The 22,099-nt window shown below is 41.5% G+C and overlaps 1 protein-coding gene across 3 annotated transcripts in view; it reads left to right on the top strand.

Moving 5' to 3' along the window:
* Positions 1–14,184: 14,184 nt before the first annotated feature.
* Positions 14,185–22,099, top strand: part of METTL9 (methyltransferase like 9) — a 46,911-nt gene continuing 38,996 nt past the window's right edge. The window contains exon 1 of one of the 3 annotated variants that reach the window (XM_039234395.1): positions 14,185–14,263. In XM_039234395.1, the coding sequence (XP_039090326.1) occupies positions 14,219–14,263 (45 nt within the window). In that variant the 5' untranslated portion in view covers positions 14,185–14,218. Of the gene's footprint in view, positions 14,264–16,177; positions 16,558–22,099 lie in introns of those variants that run through there. The other 2 variants (XM_039234394.1, XM_039234393.1) reach the window with 2 other exon arrangements.

Consider the following 22,099-nt stretch of genomic DNA (forward strand, 5'->3'; position numbering starts at 1 on the left):
GTTAAAAGGTTCTTATACCATATGGCAGAAGTATATTATTATTTTAAGGTGGGATGTGATTAATTGAAGATGTATATTATAAGCTTTAGAGCAACCATTAAATATATATATTAAAATTTTTTGATGTTTATTTTTGAGAGAGAGAGTACGAGTTGGGGAGGGGCAGAGAGAGAGGAAGACACAGAATCTGAAGATCCAGACTCTGAGATGTCAGAACAAAGCCTAAGGCAGGACTTGAACTCACAGACTGTGAGATCATGACCTAAGCTGAAGTTGGACGCTCAACCAACTGAACCACCCAGGAGCCCCATAAATATCTATTTTCTTAAACTGAGGTGTGAATAATAAGCCTATAGTGGAGATAGCATAATAAAAATTATTCATTCTAAAAGCAAGCAGAAAAAGCAGAAAGAAGACCAAGAATAGAACAGATAGAAAACAACTGGCTAGGTGTTGATCAATATTACATTAAATACAAATGGTCTAAACATACCAATTAAAAGACAGAAATTGTCAATTGGATTAAAAACAAAAGAGGTTCCAACTACATGATATGTACCAAAAAATCGTATTCTAATATGAATACATAGGTATGTTTAAGGACCAAAAAATGTAACATGTAAGCAGTAATCCAAGGAAAGTTGGAATGGCCATGTTAACATGTAAGTCAACTTCAGAAGGAGGAATATTACCAAGGATAAAGGGAGAGCTTACCTAATGATAAGTGGATCAATTTACCAATAAAATGTAATTATCCTAAATATGTATGTACTTAGCAATGGAGCTTCAAAATGCATGAAACAAAAAATAATGGAAGTGAATGGAGAAATAAACAAATCCATAATTTCATAAATTTTTAAATAATATTTTTAAAGTAAATGCTACCCCCATGTGGGGCTCAAATTCACAATTCTAAAAACAAGAATTACATGCTCTACCTACTGAACCAGCCAGGTACCCCCCCAAATCCACAATTTTAGGTGGGAATTCACTTCTTGTAATCAATAGGGCAGTTAGAAATAAAATCAATAAGAATATAGAAGAAGTGAACAATACCATCAAGAAACTTCACCTAGTTGCCATTTATAGAACAGCTTGTCCAACAACAGCAGAATGCACATTCTTTTCAAGTGCAAATGAAATATTTACCAAGTTAGAACATCTTCTGGGCAGTAAGAGAAATAACAACATATATGAAAGAATAGAAATCATATAAAGTAAGTCTTCTGATTACAATGGTATATTCAATTAGAAACCAATAACAAACATACCTGGGAAATCCCACCCCAAATCTGTAAGTTAAAAACACACTTTTATTTATTTATTTATTTATTTTTAATATTTTTTATTTATTTCTAGGAGAGAGAGAGACAGCGTGAGCAGGGGAGGGTCAGAGAGAGAGGGAGTCACAGACTGAAACAGGCTCCAGGCTCTGAGCTGGCAGTCAGCACAGAGCCCGACGCGGGGCTCGAACCCACGAACCGCGAGATCATGACCTAAGCGAAAGTCGGACGCTTAACCGACTAAGCCACCCAGGCGCCCCAAAAACACACTTTTAAATAACTTATGGATTAAAGAAAAAGTCACTAAGGAAACTAGAACATATTTTGAACTGAACAAAAATGAAAACATGATACAGTATATCAAAATTTGTGGAATACAGTAAGAACGGTGCCTAGAATAAAGTCTCTGGCATTACATGTGTATATAAATAATATAATACACCTATGCCTATATATTATATATATATATTATATATATATATAAAAGAAGGGTCTGAAACTAATAGTCTATGTTTCTACCTTAGGAAACTAAAAAAAGAAGAGAAAATTAAACCCAAATCAGGCAGGGGGAAATAATAAACATCAGAAATCAATAAAAATTGAAAACAGATGCCTATTTAGTTATCACCAAAAAAATTAGAGATAAAAAAATGTTGGTGAGGCTGTGGAGAAAAGGGATCCCTGTGCACTGTTAATGGCAAAGTAAATTGGTGCAGCCACTGTGGGAAACAGTATAGAGGTTCCTCAAAAAATTTGAAGATAGAACTACATCTGAAGGAAAAGGAAACACTATGTTGAGATATCTGTACTCCCAAATTCATTGCAGTATTCTTTACAGTAGCCAAGACAGAGAAGCAACCTAAATGCCCATAGACAGATGAATGGATAAAGTTTTGGTATATAGACGCAATGGAATTTAGTCATAAAAAGAAGGAAATCTTAACATTTGTGACAACACAGATCGACCTTGAGGGCATTATGCTAAGTGAACTAAGTCAGACAGGGAAAGAGAAATACTATATGCTCTCACTTACATGTGGAATCTAACAAACAAAAGACCAACAACCAAAAAAACCCAAAACAAAACAAAACTCAGAAAAAGATCAGATTTGTGGTTTCCAGAGGCAGGGGTGGGAAAGGAGGAATTGGAGGAAGGTGGTCAAAAGACACAACATTCTAGTTATAAGATAAATAAGTACTGAGGATGTAATGTACAACATGATGATTGTAGTTAACACTGCTGTAGGATATATTTAAAGGCTGTTAAAAGTAAATCCTAAGAGTTCTTACACAAGGAAAAACACATTTATTTCTTTTTGTATCTATATGAGGTGATGGATGTTAACTAAACTTATTGTAATTATTTCATAATATATGTAAATCAAGTCACTATGCTGTATACCTTAAACTTACACAATACTGTATGTTGATTACATCTCCATATGAAAGAAAGAGAGGAACGCCTGGGTGGCTCAGTCCATTAAGCGTCCGACTCTTGATTTCGGCTCAGGTCATGATCTCATGGTTCATGGGATGGAGCCACGTGGGCCTCTGTGCTGACAGTGTGGAGCCTGGTTGTGATCCTCTCTCTCCCTCTCATTCTGCACCTCCCCCGCTTGTGCTTGCTTGCTCTGTCTCTCTCTCTCTCTCCCAAAATAAACTTAAAACAAAACTTAAAGAAAGAGGTGTCTGCACTCCCATGTTCATTGCAGCATTATTTACAATATGCAAGTATGGGAAAAAACTAAGTGTTCACTGATGGATGAATGGTTAAGATGTGATATAGATATAGAGATTATTCAACCATAAAAAAAGAAGAAAGTCTCATCATTTGCACCAACATGGATGAACCTGGAGGACATTATGCTATGTGAAGTAAGCCAGAACAGAAAGACAAATACTGTACGGTCTCACTTAAAAAAATGGAAGCTTAAAACACTGAACCAGAGAACAATGGTTGCCATGTCATGGGGAGTGGGGAAGTAGAGAGATGTTGGTACAAAGGCACCATCTTTCAGTTATAATAAATAAATTCTGGGAATCTAATGTACATAATGGTGACTATAGTTAATAATACTATATTATATACTTGAAATTTGCTAAGAGAGTAGCTCTTAAGTGTTCTCACCACATATGCACACAAAGGTACCTATGTGAGGTGATGGATGTGTTAATGAACTGAATTATTATAATTATTTCACAATTTATATTAAATCATCCCACTGTACACCTTTAAAAAATCACATTGTACAATCTACATATATACAATTTTTACTCATCAATCATACATCAGTAAGTCTGGAAAAAAATTAAAACTCCTGATCTTTGAAAAACATTATTAAGAAAATGAAAAGTAAGCCATAGTCTTAGAGAAAATATTTGCAAAATCCCTATTTGATAAAAGACTTGCATATAGAGTATGTTTTTTAAATTCTCAATGAATTAAAAGATAAGAAACAACCCAATAAAAAATGGATAAACGTTTGAACAGACATTCCACCAAAGAAGATCTACAGAAGGACAGTAAGTACATGAAAAGATCTTTAACATTATTGGTTATCAGGAAAAGGCAAATTAAAACCACAGTGAAGAAGTGTCTGGGTGGCTCAGTCAATTAAGCATCCAACTCTTGACTTCAGACCAGGTCATGATCTCACAGTTCATGAGACTGAGCCCTGTATTGGATTCTGTGTTGATAGCATGGAGCCTGCTTAGGATTCTCTATCTCCTTCTCTCTCTTTGCCCCTCCCCTGCTCATGCTCTGTCTCTCTAAATAAATAAATAAATAAATAAATAAATAAACATTAAAAAAAAACATAGTGAAATACCACTATGTAACTATTGGAATGGCTAAAATAAAAACTGACAATATCATGTGCTGACAAGACTGTGGAGCACCCAGAACTCTCATACAGTCCTGGAAGAGTTAAAAGGGCACAGCTGCTTCGGAAAACAGTTTTGACAGCTTATTAAAAAGTTAAATAGTCACAGAATCTGACATAAACCAAAACCTGTGTTCATAAAACATGTACACAGTTGTTCATGGCAGCTTTAGTCATGATCACACACACACACACACATACACACACACACACACACACAAACTGGAAGTTACTTAAACGTCCTTCAGTGGGTTAACAGGCAATCAGCTTGTGGTACATCCACATCATGGAATGACACAGGACAGTAAGAAGACAGATTTACTGATACATCAGCCGTGAATGAATGCCAAGTGCACAATGCTGAGTGAAAGAAACCAGACTCAAAAGGTTATCTACTGTATGATACCATTTTATTTATTTAAAAAATTTTTAAATGTTTTATTTATTTATTTATTTATTTTTAACATAGTTTGCATTTTATGTTTTATTTCTGAGAGAGAGAGACCGTGTGAGCAGGGGAGGATTAGAGAGAGAGGGAGACACAGAATCTGAAACAGGCTCCAGGCTCTGAGCTGTCAGCACAGAGCCCGATGGAGGTCTCGAGCCCACAAACCGTGAGATTGTGACCTAAGCCAAAGTCGGACACTCAACCAACTGAGCCACCCAGGTGCCCCTGTATGATTTCATTTTTTTTAAACAAATAGTTTATTGTCAAGTTGGTTTCCATATAACACCCAGTGCTCATCCCCACAAGTGTCCTCCTCCATGCCAATCTCCCCCCTCTCTCCCCACACCCATCTAAATAATGTTTTGGAAAGGGTAAAACTTTCAGGGGAGCAAATACATTAGTGGTTGCTAGGATCTAAGATGGGGAGAGAGGTTGACGACAAGGGACACAGAATTTTTTTAGGAAATGGAAATATTCTGTATTTTGACTGTGGATATTGGTTACACCATCGTATGCATTTGTCAAAAAGCCAAACTGTGTACTATAGAGGTTGAATTACTGGACTTAAAAAATATTTATGGACCATAAAAATTGTTTTCACTTTATTTTTGGAAGATTGTTCTGAAGTGATTACACAAGTGACATTTGACATTTGACTTGCTATTCAGAAAAGTCATTTTCTTCTTTTAGGTTATCTCAACACTTTAAAAATAATTACCACATTAAAAATGTTATGACTATTGAATACTGTTTTATTAATACTTTTCATTAAAGTACATATTGCTTCTGGGGCACCTGGGTGGCTCAGTGGGTAAAGTGCCCGACTTTGGCTCAGGTCATGATCTCATAGTTCGTGAGTTCAAGCCCTGCATTAGGCTCTCTGCTGTCAGCACAGAGTGTGCTTCAGATGCTCTGTCTCCCTCCCTCTCTGCCCACCCCCCCACCAGCTCTCTCTCTCTCTCAAAAAACAAAAACAAAAACAAAACATTAAGAAAAGGACATATTGTTTCTGTTAAGGATCTCTTCCCTGCCTTCTCCCTGTGAGCCATATTACAAATTTCCGATTTACCGCAAGATTCTGAATCAGTACACACGAATGACCCAGGAACCTGCAGTGTAACTAGCACCACCCGGGATTCTGATGCTCCTGGGCTGAGGATGGCTAAAACGCTAGGAGGCAGTAGAGCATTGTGTGAAGAATGTGGGTTCTGAAATCAAACTGCCTGCTTTAAAATCCTGCCTCAACCATTCATTGGCTGTGCAATGGAAGCTTTATGTGCCTTGGAATCTTCCTCGGAAGGAAGGAAGGAAGGAAGGAAGGAAGGAAGGAAGGAAGGAAGGAAGGAAGGAAGGAAGGAAGGAGAGAGAGAAAGAAAGAAAGAAAGAAAGAAAGAAAGAAAGAAAGAAAAGAAAAAAGAAAAGAAATAACAATAGTATCAACCTTGTTAGATTGTAAGGAGGATTAAAAGAGATGACACAGGAGCACGTGGATGGGTGGCTTAGGTCACGATCTCTTAATCCATGAGTTAGAGCCTGCTTCGAGCTCTGTGCTGACAGCTCGGAGCCTGGAACTTGCTTCCAATTCTGTGTCTCCCTCTCTCTCTCACTGACCCTCCCTCGTTTATGCTCTCTCTCTCAAAACAAAACAAAAAAACTTAAAAAAGAAAAAAGAGATGACACATGGGGACACTCGGGTGGCCCAGAGGGTTAAGCATCCTACCTTTGCTTTTGGCTCAGGTCCTCTTGGTCATGATCTCCTCTGTGGTGAGATAGAGCCTCCCTGCACTCTCCACACTGAGCTAGAGTCCTGCCACCAGTTGTGCACTGAGCACAGAGCCTGCTTATGATGCATTCTCTCCCTCTCCTTCTGCCCCTCTGCAACTTGTGTGCACAAGCGTATGTGCTCTCTCTAAAATAAATAAATAAAAGAAAAAAGAAAAAATTTTTAAAAATAATGAGATGACATATGTAAGACACCACAATGTCTGGCATCTATTGTGAGTCATTGTTGTTTTCAGTGGCATGGGTGGTACTCTTGCAATGCTCTTTTTCATAGAGTGAGGCTGTGGCCCAGATCTGGAATTTCATGTGGTAGAAATAGATTCATTTTCATTCCTAAAGTACATTTCCTACTGAGCACCTCTTCCGAGGGGACCGGGCAAGACTCACACTAAAGGGGAGAATGACTGATATTGGGAGGAAGAAATGCAAGGATTTTGGTTTCAGGTCATAAGAAGCTGACAATTTGTCAAGCACCCAACTGTCAAGACAAAAGATGGCTCCACTCACAGACTTTGTCACAGGTATGTACAATTTGCAGTGAATTATTTCCTATTTTGTGGAGTGCTGTGGAACTCCACAATTTGTGAGATTTCTTGTTAAAGTGTGTGGGAAAACAGAAAATGATACCACTTCTCTTGTGTGCTACAGAAGTACAGGTATGTTTATTATTAGCCCTTGGGGAAAAATCCACAGAATCCATAATTCATGAAAGAAAGTAAGCAGGTAAGTCGGGTAAGCATCCGACTTTCGCTTAGGTCATGATCTCGCGGTTCGTGGGTTCAAGCCCTGCATCAGGCTCTGTGCTGACTGCCAGCTCAGAGCCTGGAGCCTGTTTCAGTCTGTGACTCCCTCTCTCTCTGACCCTTCCCTGCTCACGCTGTCTCTCTCTCTCTCTAGAAATAAAAAAAAAAAAAGTAAGCAGGTAAAGGAACAGATCCTATAACAGGAAGAGTCTCTAATCCAGGTGCATATGTACAGGTGGTCTTTATTAATTACCATTTTTACAAACAAAATAATGAAGGTTATGTGATTTTCCAAGGTCACTTGGAAAATGTCGGGGATGTAACTAGAATTTGAGTTTCCTGTCTTTCTTGTGAGTGTTCACCCTGTTTTTGCTGATAAAGATGAGAGTTGGGTAAATGGACATGGGTTTCAGGGACGAGGAATGTGTTGTGGGGCAAGAAAGACCTTGAAAGAGAACCGCAGGCATGCCCCAACAATCTGGGAATGTTCTCATTCCTATCCGTTGCACTTTTCAGGTAAGTGAGGTCTGTCTGATATTTGTTGGATGAAGGAAGACTGGCTAGCCATCTTCAGTCCTCATAAGGAGCATGATGTGGATAAGTCATCATTGCCTAAGATTTTGCTGGTATAGAAACTTGATATGTGGGTATACTGAGAATGGAATCATCTCCCACAGGCACATTAGCATAGACCAAATTCATAGACCAATGCAAAAAAACAAAAACACCCAAAGCTATTTACTAACTTATAGTGAGAAACTTACCAGTGAGACACATCCTTGTGTTTTTCATCAGCGCATCCCACCGTGTGGTGAGCATGGAATGAGAGATGCAGCCATTTAGAATGATGTTAATGGATGGTGTCATGGAGCCTGGATAAAATGGATGCACCCATCACCATCCCCACAGAGAGACATCTGCAGCATTGTGCAAAGTGGAGGATACCGTCCCCTGGGCTGATGATGGGGTTCTACTACAAAATCGGCCTGCCTTTCCATTTCCTAAGGCTGACACAACTCCTCCCCACCTCTACCCCCAATGAACTGTTTTTTCTGTAGATATGTAATGATCTTCCTTCAGTCAATCTGCAATCAAGTCTTGGCTTGGGGACCTGCCTATCTATCTATGTATCTATCTATCTATCTAATCTATTGATTTAGGCTCCACACCCAGCACAGGGCCCAACATGGGGCTTGAACTCAAAACCCTGAGATCAAGACCTGAGCTGAGATCAAGAGTTGGATGCTTAACCCACTGAGCCAAGCAGGCACTCTTACGGACCTGCCTTTTTAAAAGGTGACTTTATGGGGCGCCTGGGTGGCTCAGTTGATTGAGTGTCCAACTTCGGCTGAGGTCATGATCTCATAGTTCGTGGGTTCAGACCTCACATCAGGTACTGTGCTGACAGCTCAGACCCTGTAACCTGCTTCAGATTCTGTGTCTCAGCCTCTCTCTGCTGCTTGTTCACTCACACTCTAACTCTCAAAAATAAAGCAATCTTAAAAAAAAAAAAAGGTGACTTTACATTTCTTTGCTCTAAACCATTATACATACTCTTACACAGTAGTTTTATTTCCCTATTTCCAGACTTTTTTTCAGGACAGAATTAATAATCAACTGCCTGGGCAGCTCAGTTGTTAAACATCTGATTTCAGCTCTGGCTGTGATCTCAAAGTTTGTAAATTTGAGTCCTACATTGTGTGAGCATGAGACCCACTTCAGGTGGCACAAGCCCTGCTTTGGGTAAAACACGAGCCGGGGATGAGCCTTAATTCTCTCTCTCTCTCTCTCTCTCTCTGACCCTCACTCACTTGCACTCTCTCTCAAAAAAAAAAAAAAAAAGAAAAAGAAAAAAAGATCAACTGCATGTACCACCTATCATGTCAAAAAGATCTGACTTAATTTATTCCTAAAACATCTTGAGGGGTGCCTGCCTGGCTCAGTTGGTAGAGTGTGTAACTCTTGATCTCTGGGTCATGAGTTCAAGCCCCATATGTGGCAGAAAGTTTGCTTAAAATTAAAAACAATTCTTTAAACTATATGTCAATATAATGTATTCCTGATACTTTGTGTCCAAATAGAAATTCTAAATGAGGAAAAGAGCTAATAAATATTAAATGTTCTCAAATATGATATGGTTTACCATGTATCAAGATGAGAATATTCCTATGTATATGTTGCTATTTATAGTATAACAATGGAGAAGTTCCCATCCATTTATCAACCAGGATGTTGGAGACTCTAAAAATTCATCCACTGTTCTATTAAAGTCTACAAAGAAAACTTAATTTTTTTCCCCTAAAGCCTCATTCCATTGAATCATCATAAGCACTGTAGATGTGGTGAAAATGATCTATAAATGTCTCCTAATGAAAATAAAAACAATGCATGCAACTAACCTAAGGCAATTTGTTTAAAATTATGTCTGTTTAAAAAGCAGCAATGTCATTTATAGTTTTGGTTATAAAATGGGCTTTTCCTGGAGGGAGAATAGCCTGTTCTATACTCACAGATAACAAACTACACTCTAGTGAGGTCCTTGAGCAAAGCTCGCTTCTCCCATCCCACCCGCCAGACCTGGTGTGGGAGTCTGGAAGAAGAGGCAGAATCTGAGCTCTGTTGGTGGAAGGAAAAGATGATGGCTTTAATGCCTGTCCCTGTCATATCTAAAACTTTACTCAAAAGACTTGAGGACAGAAAGCTAAAGAACTTGAAATAAACTTTCTACTGTAGAATAGTTTTATAGCTGTTCTCAGTATTGACTCTTGATTTTAGGAAACTATATGGAACAAAAGGAATCTTGGTAAAGGGAAACCATGAACTGAAGGAAAACAGCTGCAGGGGTCTCACAACGCTGAGGTTTTGGTTACTTAATAGTCAAATGCCTTTCTTCTTGGTTTAATGATTTGCATGCACAACACGTTTAAGGAAGATCCTAGGTTAAGTTGTAAAGCAAACTCACATTAGTTGTGGCTATTAAAAAAAAAAATCAATCACTGTTTTCACCAGAGAAGGGAGATAGTTCTATCTGATTTTCAGGTTGCTTGACTGCTCAAGTATCCTCTTTCATAAACGTATTCTTCCTCGTACTCAGATCAGTATGTGGTTGTACAAAAATAAAATCATCGTCATCTTTCATACCAGCAGAGATGTGGTTCTGTGCTATGTTATACAAACTCTTTAAGATCGCTTATGTTTATGTATGTACATATATATTTTGTCTACTATGAAATATTTAGATTTTGTTTTAAAGCTTTCTCATTGTACCGTGCAATTTTTTCATGTATTTTGTATAAACCATAAGTTTGAGTGTTTTATACTTATAAAACAAAAAGACTTTATAGTTTCAAAATAAGTATATAAAAACACAGTGGCATGAAGTGACATGGCACGTTGGGTGGAGAGGAAGTGGCCATTCATAAGACCAAACCCACATACATGCAGGAGACAGCAATTATGAGGCCAAGGATAGGGATGTTTTGAAAATATACTTAAAACAAGATCAAAGACCTTTGGACCTTTGAAAATGCCCCAGAAAGTGAATGAAAAACAACAGCCTTCTCTCTTTTTTCAGAGCTCTGACTCAGACCTCCTACTAGAAGGCCACTGCAGAGTTGAAATATGTATTTTTTAATTTTTTTTTTTTTAATGTTTTATTTATTTCTAGGAGAGACAGAGAGAGACAGCGTGAGCAGGGGAGGGTCAGAGAGAGAGGAAGTCACAGACTGAAACAGGCTCCAGGCTCTGAGCTGGCAGTCAGCACAGAGCCCGATGCGGGGCTCGAACCCACGAACCGCGAGATCATGACCTAAGCGAAAGTCGGACGCTTAACCGACTAAGCCACCCAGGCGCCCCATAAATATGTATTTTTAAATAATACACATATTCCTTTAAGTGAGTTAAACTATTACGTGCAGACTTTTTTGAAGGGTCCTAAAAGCAGTCATAGATGTACAACATAATTACGTAAGTGGCCTCCTGAGTCTTCACATCCCAGAAGGCTCCAAGAGCACCCCTATTTCTTTTCTCACAATTACTGGGGGCACCTATAATCCAGAGGAACTTGGGCAACTCGGAAGTTCTCAAGCTTAGCAAGGAGATGTCAAAACAATGGCCACAACACCATACTTCCTCTGGGCAGCTTTTACTGAACACTCCATTCTCCTCATGCTGGTCAAGTCAGATTGCTCTGTTCTTTTTTTTTTTTTTAATGTATATTTATTTATTAATTGTTTTATTTATTTTTGAGAGAGAGACAGAGACAGTGTGAGCAGGGGAGGATCAGAGAGAGAGAGAGGGAGTTACAGAATCCTAAGACAGGCTTCAGGTTCTGAGCTAGCACAAAGCCCAACACGGGGCTTGAACCCATGAACCGTGAGATCATGACCTGAGCCAAAGTCAGACGCTTAACCGACTGAGCCACCCAGTTGTCCCTAAAATGTTTATTTATTTTTGAGACAGAGAGAGAGAAAGAGACAGAGACAGAGTGTGAGTGGGGGAGGGGCAGAGAGAGAGGGAGACACAGAATCCAAAGCAGGCTCCAGGCTCTGAGCTGTCTGCACAGAGCCTGACATGGGGCTCAAACTCATGAACCTTGAGATCATGACCTGAGCCGAAGCTGGATACTCAACCAACTGAGTCACCCAGGCACCCCTGAGATTCCCCTGTTCTAAGTTCTAACAATATCCAAGTCTTTTCTAGCACTCAGCTGTTTGTAATTATATATCCATTTTTGATTATTTGGACAGGTCTACCTCCCTACTAGACAGACAGACAGCAAGCTGTATGAGGGTGAGGCACTGAGTTTGTTTCTATCCCACGCAGTCTAGTGCCTAGTGTGTGGCATATATTCAATACATATTTACTGACACACGAAAATGGTATTTCTTTGTCTTCCTGATGTTATTCCTGACATCAACTGAGACAGGTATGAGATCGCCATGGTGTGGGGTAGAGGGAAGCTGTGGCGTTCCAAAGGTTGTAAGCAGGTGAAATTCCATAGTTAGTATGGAGTTCTATATATTAGAGGGGGAAAGGCTTTCCTATGAAGAAGATAGGCATCCTTGACAAGTAGATGGTTTCAGTTTGCTGCCCGATTTTGTAGTTTTAGGTTTCAATGTTTTCTAGATTTGTGTTCTCTTTCCTCTTCTCAACTTTCCTCCCTTAGTTCCAAGTCTCAGGAAGGAGCCTGGGAATAGACACATAATGAGCAGGAGCTCTCATCAAGGACTCTAGTAGCTTTGCAGAGATCATAGTCACGTTAGGACCGAACATCGTTATTATGATAATCTTGGTTGAGACTTTAAGCTCATCTGAGTTTTGTAGGTGTATTATTAAGTAGGCAGCTCAGAATCATGGCCATTAGTTTATGGATAAGGAAAGGGGATGATCAGAAGAGGTTGAATTATCCAAGTTATGGTAAAAACAAGAGCAAATTAACATATTTGGAGAGCTCTCTGCCTCCTGAGGCACTACACTAAGTCCCTTATATTTACAATATATATTTTAATCCTTACTACATCCCCATGAGATACGTAACAATTATTAGCATTCCCATTTGACAGATGAGGAGACTGAGACCCAGACAGTCAAGTTATTCACCTCAAATTGCATTACCAAGAAGCACAGAGCCAGCCTTTAAACCCAGCTGGTTGGTCTCAAACCACTATGCTGATGAGTAGCATTGGAAGATCTCCAAGAGTACACTGTGTTATTTGTACTTGCCTCTATGGGACTGACTCCTGGTTTAATTCTGCTACCTTATGTTGCCAATTTTTTTCTAATCTGTTTGCAGTTTCACCTGAATTTAGAATTTATCCATCAGAGATCACAATGATCACTGTGATCATTGACTGAAATTATATCAACCAAGTTCAGATAAAAAATGGCCTATATTTACTAAGTACAAAAGACTGTTGGGGTGCCTGGGTGGCTCAGCTGGTTGAGCATCTGACTCTTGATTTCAGCTCAGGTTGTGATCCCAGGGTTGTGGGATGGAGCCCTGAATGGGGCTCTGTGCCAAGAGTGGAACCTGCTTAGGATTCTTTCTCTCTCCCTCTCTCTCTTCCCCTCTCCCCTACTCTCACTCTCTCTAAAAAAATAATAAATAAAAAATAAATTGTTGAATACATTTACTAATTTTATTTTTTAGAGGTGCTCATTGCTTAATTACCACAGGGCACATCTATACTGGGAAAACCTTGCACCATTCTCTGACACTCTACAAAACATTAAGTATAAAAAAGTCATGAAAACATGTGATTTTTGGGTGCTTTTTACACTATTTAATCTCTTCAAGGAGATGACAATGACCAACAGTGACTGGCACATTTTGGGCCTCTCAAGATCCAACTCTCTCTCTCTCTCTCTTTCTTTCTTTCTTTCTTTAAGTTTGTTTATTTTGAGAGAGAGAGATCAGGCAAGGGGCAGAGAGAGAGAATCCCAAGGAGGCTCTGCTCTGTCAGCAAAGAGCCTGATGCAGGGCTCCAACTCATGAACTGTGAGACCATGACCTGAGGTGAAATCAAGGGTCAGATGCTTAACCAACTGAGCCAACCAGGAGCTCTCCAAAGCTCTTCATGGATTCCCTTTACATTATATTTTGTCACTGAAAATATAACCTGTAGCTGATAAGAACAATTACACCAAAAGGTACCCTTGCTTAGAGTTCTAGAGAGGAAAGTGATCCACACAAGATTTGGGGCCTAGGTACAGCGCTGACCCAACTTTGACACCTGAGTTCCTGGTCAGGAGAGCAGTGAGCAGAGGTCAATACGGAGGGTGTTATTTCTGTGTTTTCGGAATATGACTGACTGCATTTGAAAGCCACGTTAGAAGGGATACGGCTGGTTTTCAGCTTCTTGTGTTATCTGTGCATCTTCCCCTCTCCATTATGGATAACTGAGGTTTTTAATTGAGGTTTTAATATACAGTAGTGACATTCTAGTAGATGAAGGAAGGGGGCAGTCCCCGAGGGCAATCTGAACTTCTGCTTAGTATATTTACTCTTGCTGTTTTCCTTCCTCCTCATTTGTAATTCAGGAGGCTCTCTGAGAAGAGAGAGACGAGGAGGCTTCTTACATGGATCGAAGGATCACAAGCTGGGATACCAGGTTCTATGAAAAGGTCTGCTATTGAATTTGCTCTGCTTTTAGGCAAATCATTTGATCATGCTGTTCTTTGGTTTCTTCCTGTGTTTGCTAAGGGTAAATAACATGTATTTGACTATTTTGTGATTAGTATAGAGTATTTTAAATGTGTGGGTGATTTATTTTTCCAGGCCAGCTGCTCAGGTATAAAATGAAAATCTGCTCCTTTGAGATGCTAGGCTCCATGGACATCAACTGACCCCCAAATCCTTCAGAGTTCAGCAGCCATCTAGTTGCTTCTTGTTCATCTGACACACTTTGCAGTCTCTGTGCTGTGACTCCTCAGGTTTTACTCTATAGGTGGGGGGCATACCTTTTGTCTCTTTTGTTTTCAGAAATGAAATATGTCACTTTATATATTCTTATTGCTTTCACCCTTCTCCAAAAAGATGAAGACTGCTTTATCTGACACTGATTTCATGAGATAGGAGGGACAGGTGACATGGTAAACAAACTGAGTTATTTAGACTGGTTAATATAGTTTCCTTTTGATGACTTCGGTCAGGACCACTAGAGGTTTGGATTAGATTTAGTAAGGTTCAGGCTCTTTGGAGTTTTAGCAGGAAACAGTCAGGTAATATACTGAAAAGAGAGAACACAAAGTACCCTCCCCCTTTCCCCTTTTTGTTTGTTATAGCTTACCTCACATTAGGCAACAAGATGTCCCTGTTACCAAAAAGTGCCAAGCTAGGATTTTTAGAAGCTAATAAACATGTTTGTGGGTAAAATACGATTTTGTTCCTCATCAGTGAATCACCATACCACTGCTTCATAAATGATAATCTCTGAAGTGCAATACTGGAGTTGGTGGTAAGGCTTATTTCTTTTGAACTAAAATAAAATGTTTTACATTATTTCTAGTGCAGTTAAATTAAAAGCAGTTTCCAAACAAACCTGGAAAAGGTGTTGAAGCTAGAGAACCCATTAAATATATTACTCCTTAGTTGTAGCTTGGTGGTAGCAGCAGGAAGAACTTCAGACACAGGAACACAGCGTAACCCTTTGGTTCTGAAACGTTGCTAGGTCTCCTCATGCTAGAAATGATCAAAGAAACATCCGGGTAAATACTGCTCCCGGAGCTTAGTTCGCTTTAAGACGTGTTGGGTCCAACTTCCGTCTGTTAGTTGAAGGAAACAAGCAGCAAGGGACTCTGATTTGGGGGGGGGGGGGTCTTCGCTCTCGGGCAGGGTCATCAATACATCAACGTATTACTTGCAGGTGCCTGAGCTGCAGTAGCTTCCAACAAAGGCAGAGCTTCACGGATGCCTCTTAGAATCATATAGCCAGAATCTTGCCAGGCTTGGGGGACAGGACTGGGAAGAGCGGAGGACTTGGTGACATCCTTTCCCCCTAAATTCCAGATTGCTTTGTAGCTCCTACGGAGCAGGGTGGAGGCCCTTGGGGTGGGGTCTGGCTCATCGGCTCTAAATAAGACACGCAGCTGAGCTAGTGACAGTTAACTGGCAGCGTCCGTCTCAGGCAAGGTGTTGTCTGACAGTCTGGACGTACGAACGGCAGGAGGCTCCCTCTTCTCACCCTCGGGTCAATCTGCACAGCAGGATGGAAGTCCTGCCGGGGTCGGGGGTTTGGGGGAGGGGACTGAGGCGTCCAGAGGCAACGACTAAGGCGAGGGACGACTTCAAGTCCTAAGGATACCACCTTGGAGGGACTGGGAGGCTTCAGTAACTGCCTTCGGAAGTATCTCCCTTGCCGTCAAAAAATGAAAATCATCTCCGCCATTACGTGGAGCCGTGGCCCAGACAGGAGGCGGTGGCGCGCGCCTGGCGAACGCGCGCTCCCTTTGTCCCGCCTCCCAGCCGGCAGCTCAGTCCGCGCGCGAGCGCGCTTCGGCAGCTCGTAAGTCCTCCGGCTGGAAACTGGCGCCGGCGGCGGCGGCGTTCCGTGGGCGGAAAGGAAGGGGGAGGCGGGAAGGCAGTGCGCCGCCCGCTCCTCCCCACCCCCCGCCTCGGCCCTGAAGGGGCTGGATGGGCAAGTTGGGCGCGATGGCTCGAGCCCGGGCGGCGGCGGCGGTGGCCGGAGGCGGCGGCACCTCCTCCTCCTCGCCCCGGCGCCGGCGGTGATCCGAACGAGCGGCCGCGGCCCCCGATGAGACTTTTCGCGGGCTGGCTGTGCCTGAGCCTGGCGTCCGTGTGGCTGGCGCGGAGGATGTGGACGCTGCGGAGCCCGCTCACCCGCTCCCTGTACGTGAACATGACGAGCGGCCCCGGCGGGCCGGCGGCGGCCGCGGGCGGCAGGAAGGAGAACCACCAGGTACGCGACCAGGGTCGGGCCCGGGCCCGGCTGGGGCGGGGGCGTGGCGGCCCGGCCTTCCCGCGCTCGGCCCGGCTATTGTGCGGGGCGTCGCGGCGAGAGGGCCTCCCCAGGCCCTCGCCCCGCCGCCTCGGCCCCTCGGAAAGTTTTCCCTACGTCGTCCCCGCCGGGCGCTGGCTCCGTGAACCCCGAGCGTCCGGCCCGGGCCCCGCGGCGCCTTTTGTTCCCGGGAGCGGGTGGAGAACGGCCTCTGGTTCCTTCCCGGGCGGAGTGCGGGCGCCCTGGCGCCCCGCATTGTTCCCGGGTGCCAGGCAGAGATGCAGGCGCCGGGCGGCAGGGCGCAGGAACTTTGGGGCGGGCGCGTGGCCACGGGCATCCATCTGGCACCCGGGCCTGCGATGTAAACGACCAGACCAAACCCATTACCGTGGACCGCCTTCATCACCCCCCGAGAATCAAAGCGAAAAGCAAGTCCTTTTTGTGTGGTTAAATCTCTGAACATACAAAGGGCCATAAAGAAATTTAACCGTGCTTCGTGAGCCTTTTAACCCTCTGGGTTTATTCGGGTGACATTTTCCCTCAGCAGTTAAATGTGTTTGACAGGTCCTCACACTCCCATCCTTTTGAACCTTCCTCTGCCACCAAAGAGAGATCTGCTTTTAACTTCGATGTTGGTAGCCGACCAGAAAGATGTGGTAAGAAGAAAGATGATGCAAGCTTTTCCTGGAAGGGTTTTTAAAACAATTAGGGAGGAGTGAATTCTTTTCAGAGTTGTGGATCATGAACGACGCGATGTGACCGGTTGGGTAGTCTTTTCATTAGCTTAGTTTGGTGCCACTTACAGAAGAATGTGCAGGTCAGCTGTAGAATTAAGAGTGATATTTCATTTTTTACCGTAATATAGTTTGTGGTTAACCATTGAAAAGAGGCTTTTAAATTCTGCCAGTGTTGCCTTATAATTGCTAGCATTTATAGTGCATCTTGCCTTTCGAGAGAGCAGTAAGTGGTTACTCCCCATCTTGTGTCTTACCATTTTCATAGATTTCTCATTTTCCTATGTTACATTTCTTATTGTGCCAGGTGTTCAGAGAGTTTACACTCGGGTTGATTTCATGTGTTTTAATGAAAATAAAGAATTATCTAAGGACATAAAGCAATTCATTAAGAAAAGCAGCATATAGTTTTTATTTAGTAAATACTACTGATTGTGACCCCTTTTCTATTTTTAAAGGAAGTCATATATTTTAGTAATTTTTTTCTGTGATCCCACAACTGTTGCAACTTATAACGTAAACGTGCCTATGATATTGTTAGCAGTGTACTTAAAATCAGTAGGTGATCTTAAGTCGTAAAACCACATTCTTTGCTACAGTTTATTTACACTAATCGTTCTTAGAGAAACAATTCTAAAGTTCTGCAGTGATAATGTACAGTTACCAAATGTCACATATCCATATGGAATATGGATAGGGGCATAAAACAATGAATCAGAAATGTCATTTTCAACAATTGGTAGAAATAAGGATAAAAAGGAGACTTACTTCCTTTGATGTGGAATTATGGTTGAGTCTCTTAGCTATAGGTGTTTATGACACTTGTGATTACCTCTACCGTAACATTTGATGTATTTTACCTCTTACCTATAACAAAATACATCAAATGTTGTTTCTATGTATTTTATATGTAATATATTTATATATATAATGCTTCTAAAAGAATTGGTTATATTTTAAAAACTGAAAAACTATTTACATGATTTGATTTTCATGGAGTCTAGGTAGAATATAGCTCGATATATAGCCTCAGAATCAATTACCTCCTAACAGGAGATACTTTCTAATTGTGCACCTTTTAAAAACTGAATCAGGTTCTAAAGAAAACTGAAACTGGTTTCAGATACCTCATTTACTTTGTTACGCTTCTGAGATACTGGGGTATGTGTGTACGTGTGTGTGTTTTAACCAGTTGGATCAACAATTTGGCCACTAATTTCTCCAAGGTGAAGACTAACCTGGTACTTTCTGAATATTTAGGGGGCAGGTTGGCTCTTTCTTTAGAGTGATCAATCCAGACATTATTTTGAGGTGATGCATTGACATTATGAAAATATTGCCCATGAATAAAGATTAAAATGAACAAAAGAAACGTGTGTATAGAAACCACTGTGAGATAAAAGTGTAAGAGGAGACTCTCCTCTCTGCAGAGTGCCTGGGATGATGATTTGTTATCTGCTTCCTATATAGTCCAGGATCCTAGGTTTGCCTTATGAGCTTTCTAACTCGTGAAGTAACTTAACTGTAACGCTCTTTCCTCCTTCACATTTATAGTTTTATACAGGGTTTTCTGGTGTTCATTTGGGTGTGTGGGTTCCATAGCTAGCCACATCTGGTTCTTCTGGGGTTGCATGAAAGTGAGGTTATGGATTTAATTGAACTGTACTTAGCACAAGTTTTCTTTTTGGTTATTTTATAAAGAAATGGTGGAGGATTCTCTGGTTAAAAGAGAGATCTTGGGAAATTTTGTCATTAAAAATTGCTATTTACTTATGATAGCCTGGAGGTGAATTGAAAGGCTTCTTTGCCCTAAAGTAGCTCTAAAACCATAGTAGCAGCACCATTTTAATAAGTTGGTTTGCTGTGCTAACTTCAAAACTGGGATTATTTTTCAAATTGGGCAAGGGAGAAGCAAGGAAGGACTTCTCTTAGAGCTGGGATATAGCTTGCAGGCCACATTGGGCTCACTGACATTTTTGTTACAGCCTGTAAAGTAAGAGTTTTACATTTTTAAATGGCTGCAAAAGTATATAATATTTTGTAACATGTGAAAATTTCTTATATGAAATTCAAATTTCAGGGTCCACAAATAAGGTCTTGTTGGAACAGAGCTACCACATTCGTTTACTTATTGCCTGTAGGGGCTTCCACACTACAACAGCAGTGGTTGGTACTGCGTGACCCACAAGCCTAAACCATTTACTCTGTGGCCCCTTACAGAAAGAGTTTTCCCCAGAGGAAGTTTCCAGCTTCCTTGTCACCAGCAGATTTCTTAGTCACAGATTGCATGGTGGATAGTTTGCCTCATTGGGAAGAAGTAGAGCCAGGCAGTGAGAAACTAGATATGTCATTTTTCAACATTGGCAGGCTTGGAACTTAAAAAGAAAATAGCAGCAACAAAAAGTTTGCATCTAGTGTTTTTGACTCATTGTACCTAGTACTTAAAGTTAATGCATCAATTTTGGAACTGTTGAAACTTGAAAGGACTCTTTGGCCCCACTAACTAGGTTCTTGATAATAATAGTCATTCAATAGTTTCTGAACTGAAGGAGTGCAAAAAGAATTGTTATGGAACTCTCTGGAACCAAGCCAGGACAGTTTCTGCAGGTGATGTACTGTAAGGGGTTTTAAGAGCACAGGTAACCTTGGTTATCTGGAATTAGCAAGGTATAACTAACTTAAAACTGCAAGTTTGTGTTATATCGGATTTATTTTTTCACCTTCTTCTATAAGCTCAGAACTGTGTTATGTTGCAAGGGGTGATAGATATAAGACAGAATTGAAATGATAGGGTGCTTTTTCCAAGTGAAAAAATACTTGGACATCACAGCCATAGGTTAGAGGTTGTGCTAATGGACAGATTCAGTGTCCTGTCCGCTCGCTCCCCATTTACCTTTTAGGAGTTGACCAAAGTCAGGCATGAATTAACAATGCTCAGGAGCAGTCACCAGCTAGCCAGATGGACACTAACGGATTTGTGTCCACTTCTGAGCTGCCGTCTAGAATCTGGAGGCCTCTGCAGCTGAATACCAAAGAGATTTTGAAAAATGTCCTTCCTTTTAACTGTATTGAAACTCTATACAAGTGTTTGCCTCCAGGAGTCTGGGTGGCTCAGTGGGTTAAGCTTCGGACTTTGGCTCAGATGGTGATCACCTTGTCCGTGGGTTTGAGTCCTGTGTCTGGCTCTGGGCTGAAGGCTCATAGCCCTCTTCGGATTTTGGGTCTCCCTCTCTCTTCACCCCACCCCCCATGCTGTCTCTCTTTCTCTCTCTCTCTCAAAATAAACAAACATTAAAAAAAACAACAATAGGGGCGCCTGGGTGGCTTAGTCGGTTAAGCGTCCGACTTTCGCTTAGGTCATGATCTCGCGGTTCGTGGGTTCGAGCCCCGCATCGGGCTCTGTGCTGACTGCCAGCTCAGAGCCTGGAGCCTGTTTCAGTCTGTGACTCCCTCTCTCTCTGACCCTCTTCTGCTCATGCTATCTCTCTCTCTCTCTCCTAGAAATTAAAAACAACAACAATAACCCGAGTGTTTACCTCAGTTTCACAGAATACCAGGATCTCTCTGCTGCTGAATATACTGGGGGCATTTATTTTCACCTTTGAAGGTGCTTGAGGGCACTCTGGTAATTGCCAGTAAAAGCCCATTGCTTAGACCTTCTAAAGCCTAGTTAAAATCTTAGGAGTATAGGGGCACCTGCGTGGCTCAGTTGGTTAAGCATCCGACTTTGGCTCAGGTCATGTTCTCATGGTTCGTGAGTTCGAGCCCAGTGTCAGGCTCTGTGCTGACAACTAGCTCAGAGCCTGGAGCCTGTTTCAAATTCTGTGTCTCCCTCTCTCTCTGACCCTCTCCTTCTCACGCTGTCTCTCTCTCTCTCTCTCAGAAATAAGTAAAAAAGTTAAAGAAAAATTTTAAATCTTAGGATTGTAAAATTCTAACAGTGAGTGTGTATTTAAAATGAAAATTGCCAATAATTTATTTATTAAATCAAAGCTGAAACAACGTAATCTAATCCATATAAATTGTTTCCTTCCACAGATGTGAGGGTGCCTTGTCACTGTACACAATGAAATCTTACATAAAGAGGTTGTTGGCTTAGGTTTGTGTCATTTGTGGCAGAATAATGAACGGTTTGAATATTTACTCTTATGCTGTGTTTAGATGCAAGGAAGTGTCAGTGATTGAATGTCTGGACTGATAGGATTCATTGCAGAACTTAGAATATGATTTTGGAATCCTTAACTCTCAGGTCAATGTTGTTAGGCTTGGTCTAACCACCTCCTTGTAGTAGGAAAGATTCTGGGTTCATGTACCCCATCCATGGAGCCTTTCCAATTGTTTTTAGTGGCACTAAATGCCTCAGGTCTTTGGTTACTCATTCCTTTTGAGAATGGCTGGGTTCCCAGACCTACCGTGTGGTTTTTAGGTCTCTTGACTTTAGGTTTCTTGAACTTCAGTTCTTTGACTGGTTTTTGTGGTCCTTGGACAGGAAGGGGAAGGAAATCAAGTTATTGCATTTCTGTTGTGTGCCAGACACTTTAATGTATCATTCTCTCTAATCCTCATAACAACTCCCAGAGGTAGGTGGTGTACCCCCTTTTTTTAAATAGAGAGGCTCTCTTGAGCCTAAGAGAGATGACACTTGCTCAGGAGATGGTAGGTGGCAGAGAGAGCGTGTGAGTGAGCACAAGTAGGGAAGGGGCAGAGAGAGGGAGGGACAGAATTGCAGGCAGGCTCTGCTGTCAGTGCAGAACCACATTGATGTGGGG

Source organism: Hyaena hyaena, unplaced genomic scaffold (assembly GCF_003009895.1).
Source record: "Hyaena hyaena isolate Hyena2069 unplaced genomic scaffold, ASM300989v1 scaffold_88, whole genome shotgun sequence".
NCBI lineage: Eukaryota > Metazoa > Chordata > Mammalia > Carnivora > Hyaenidae > Hyaena > Hyaena hyaena.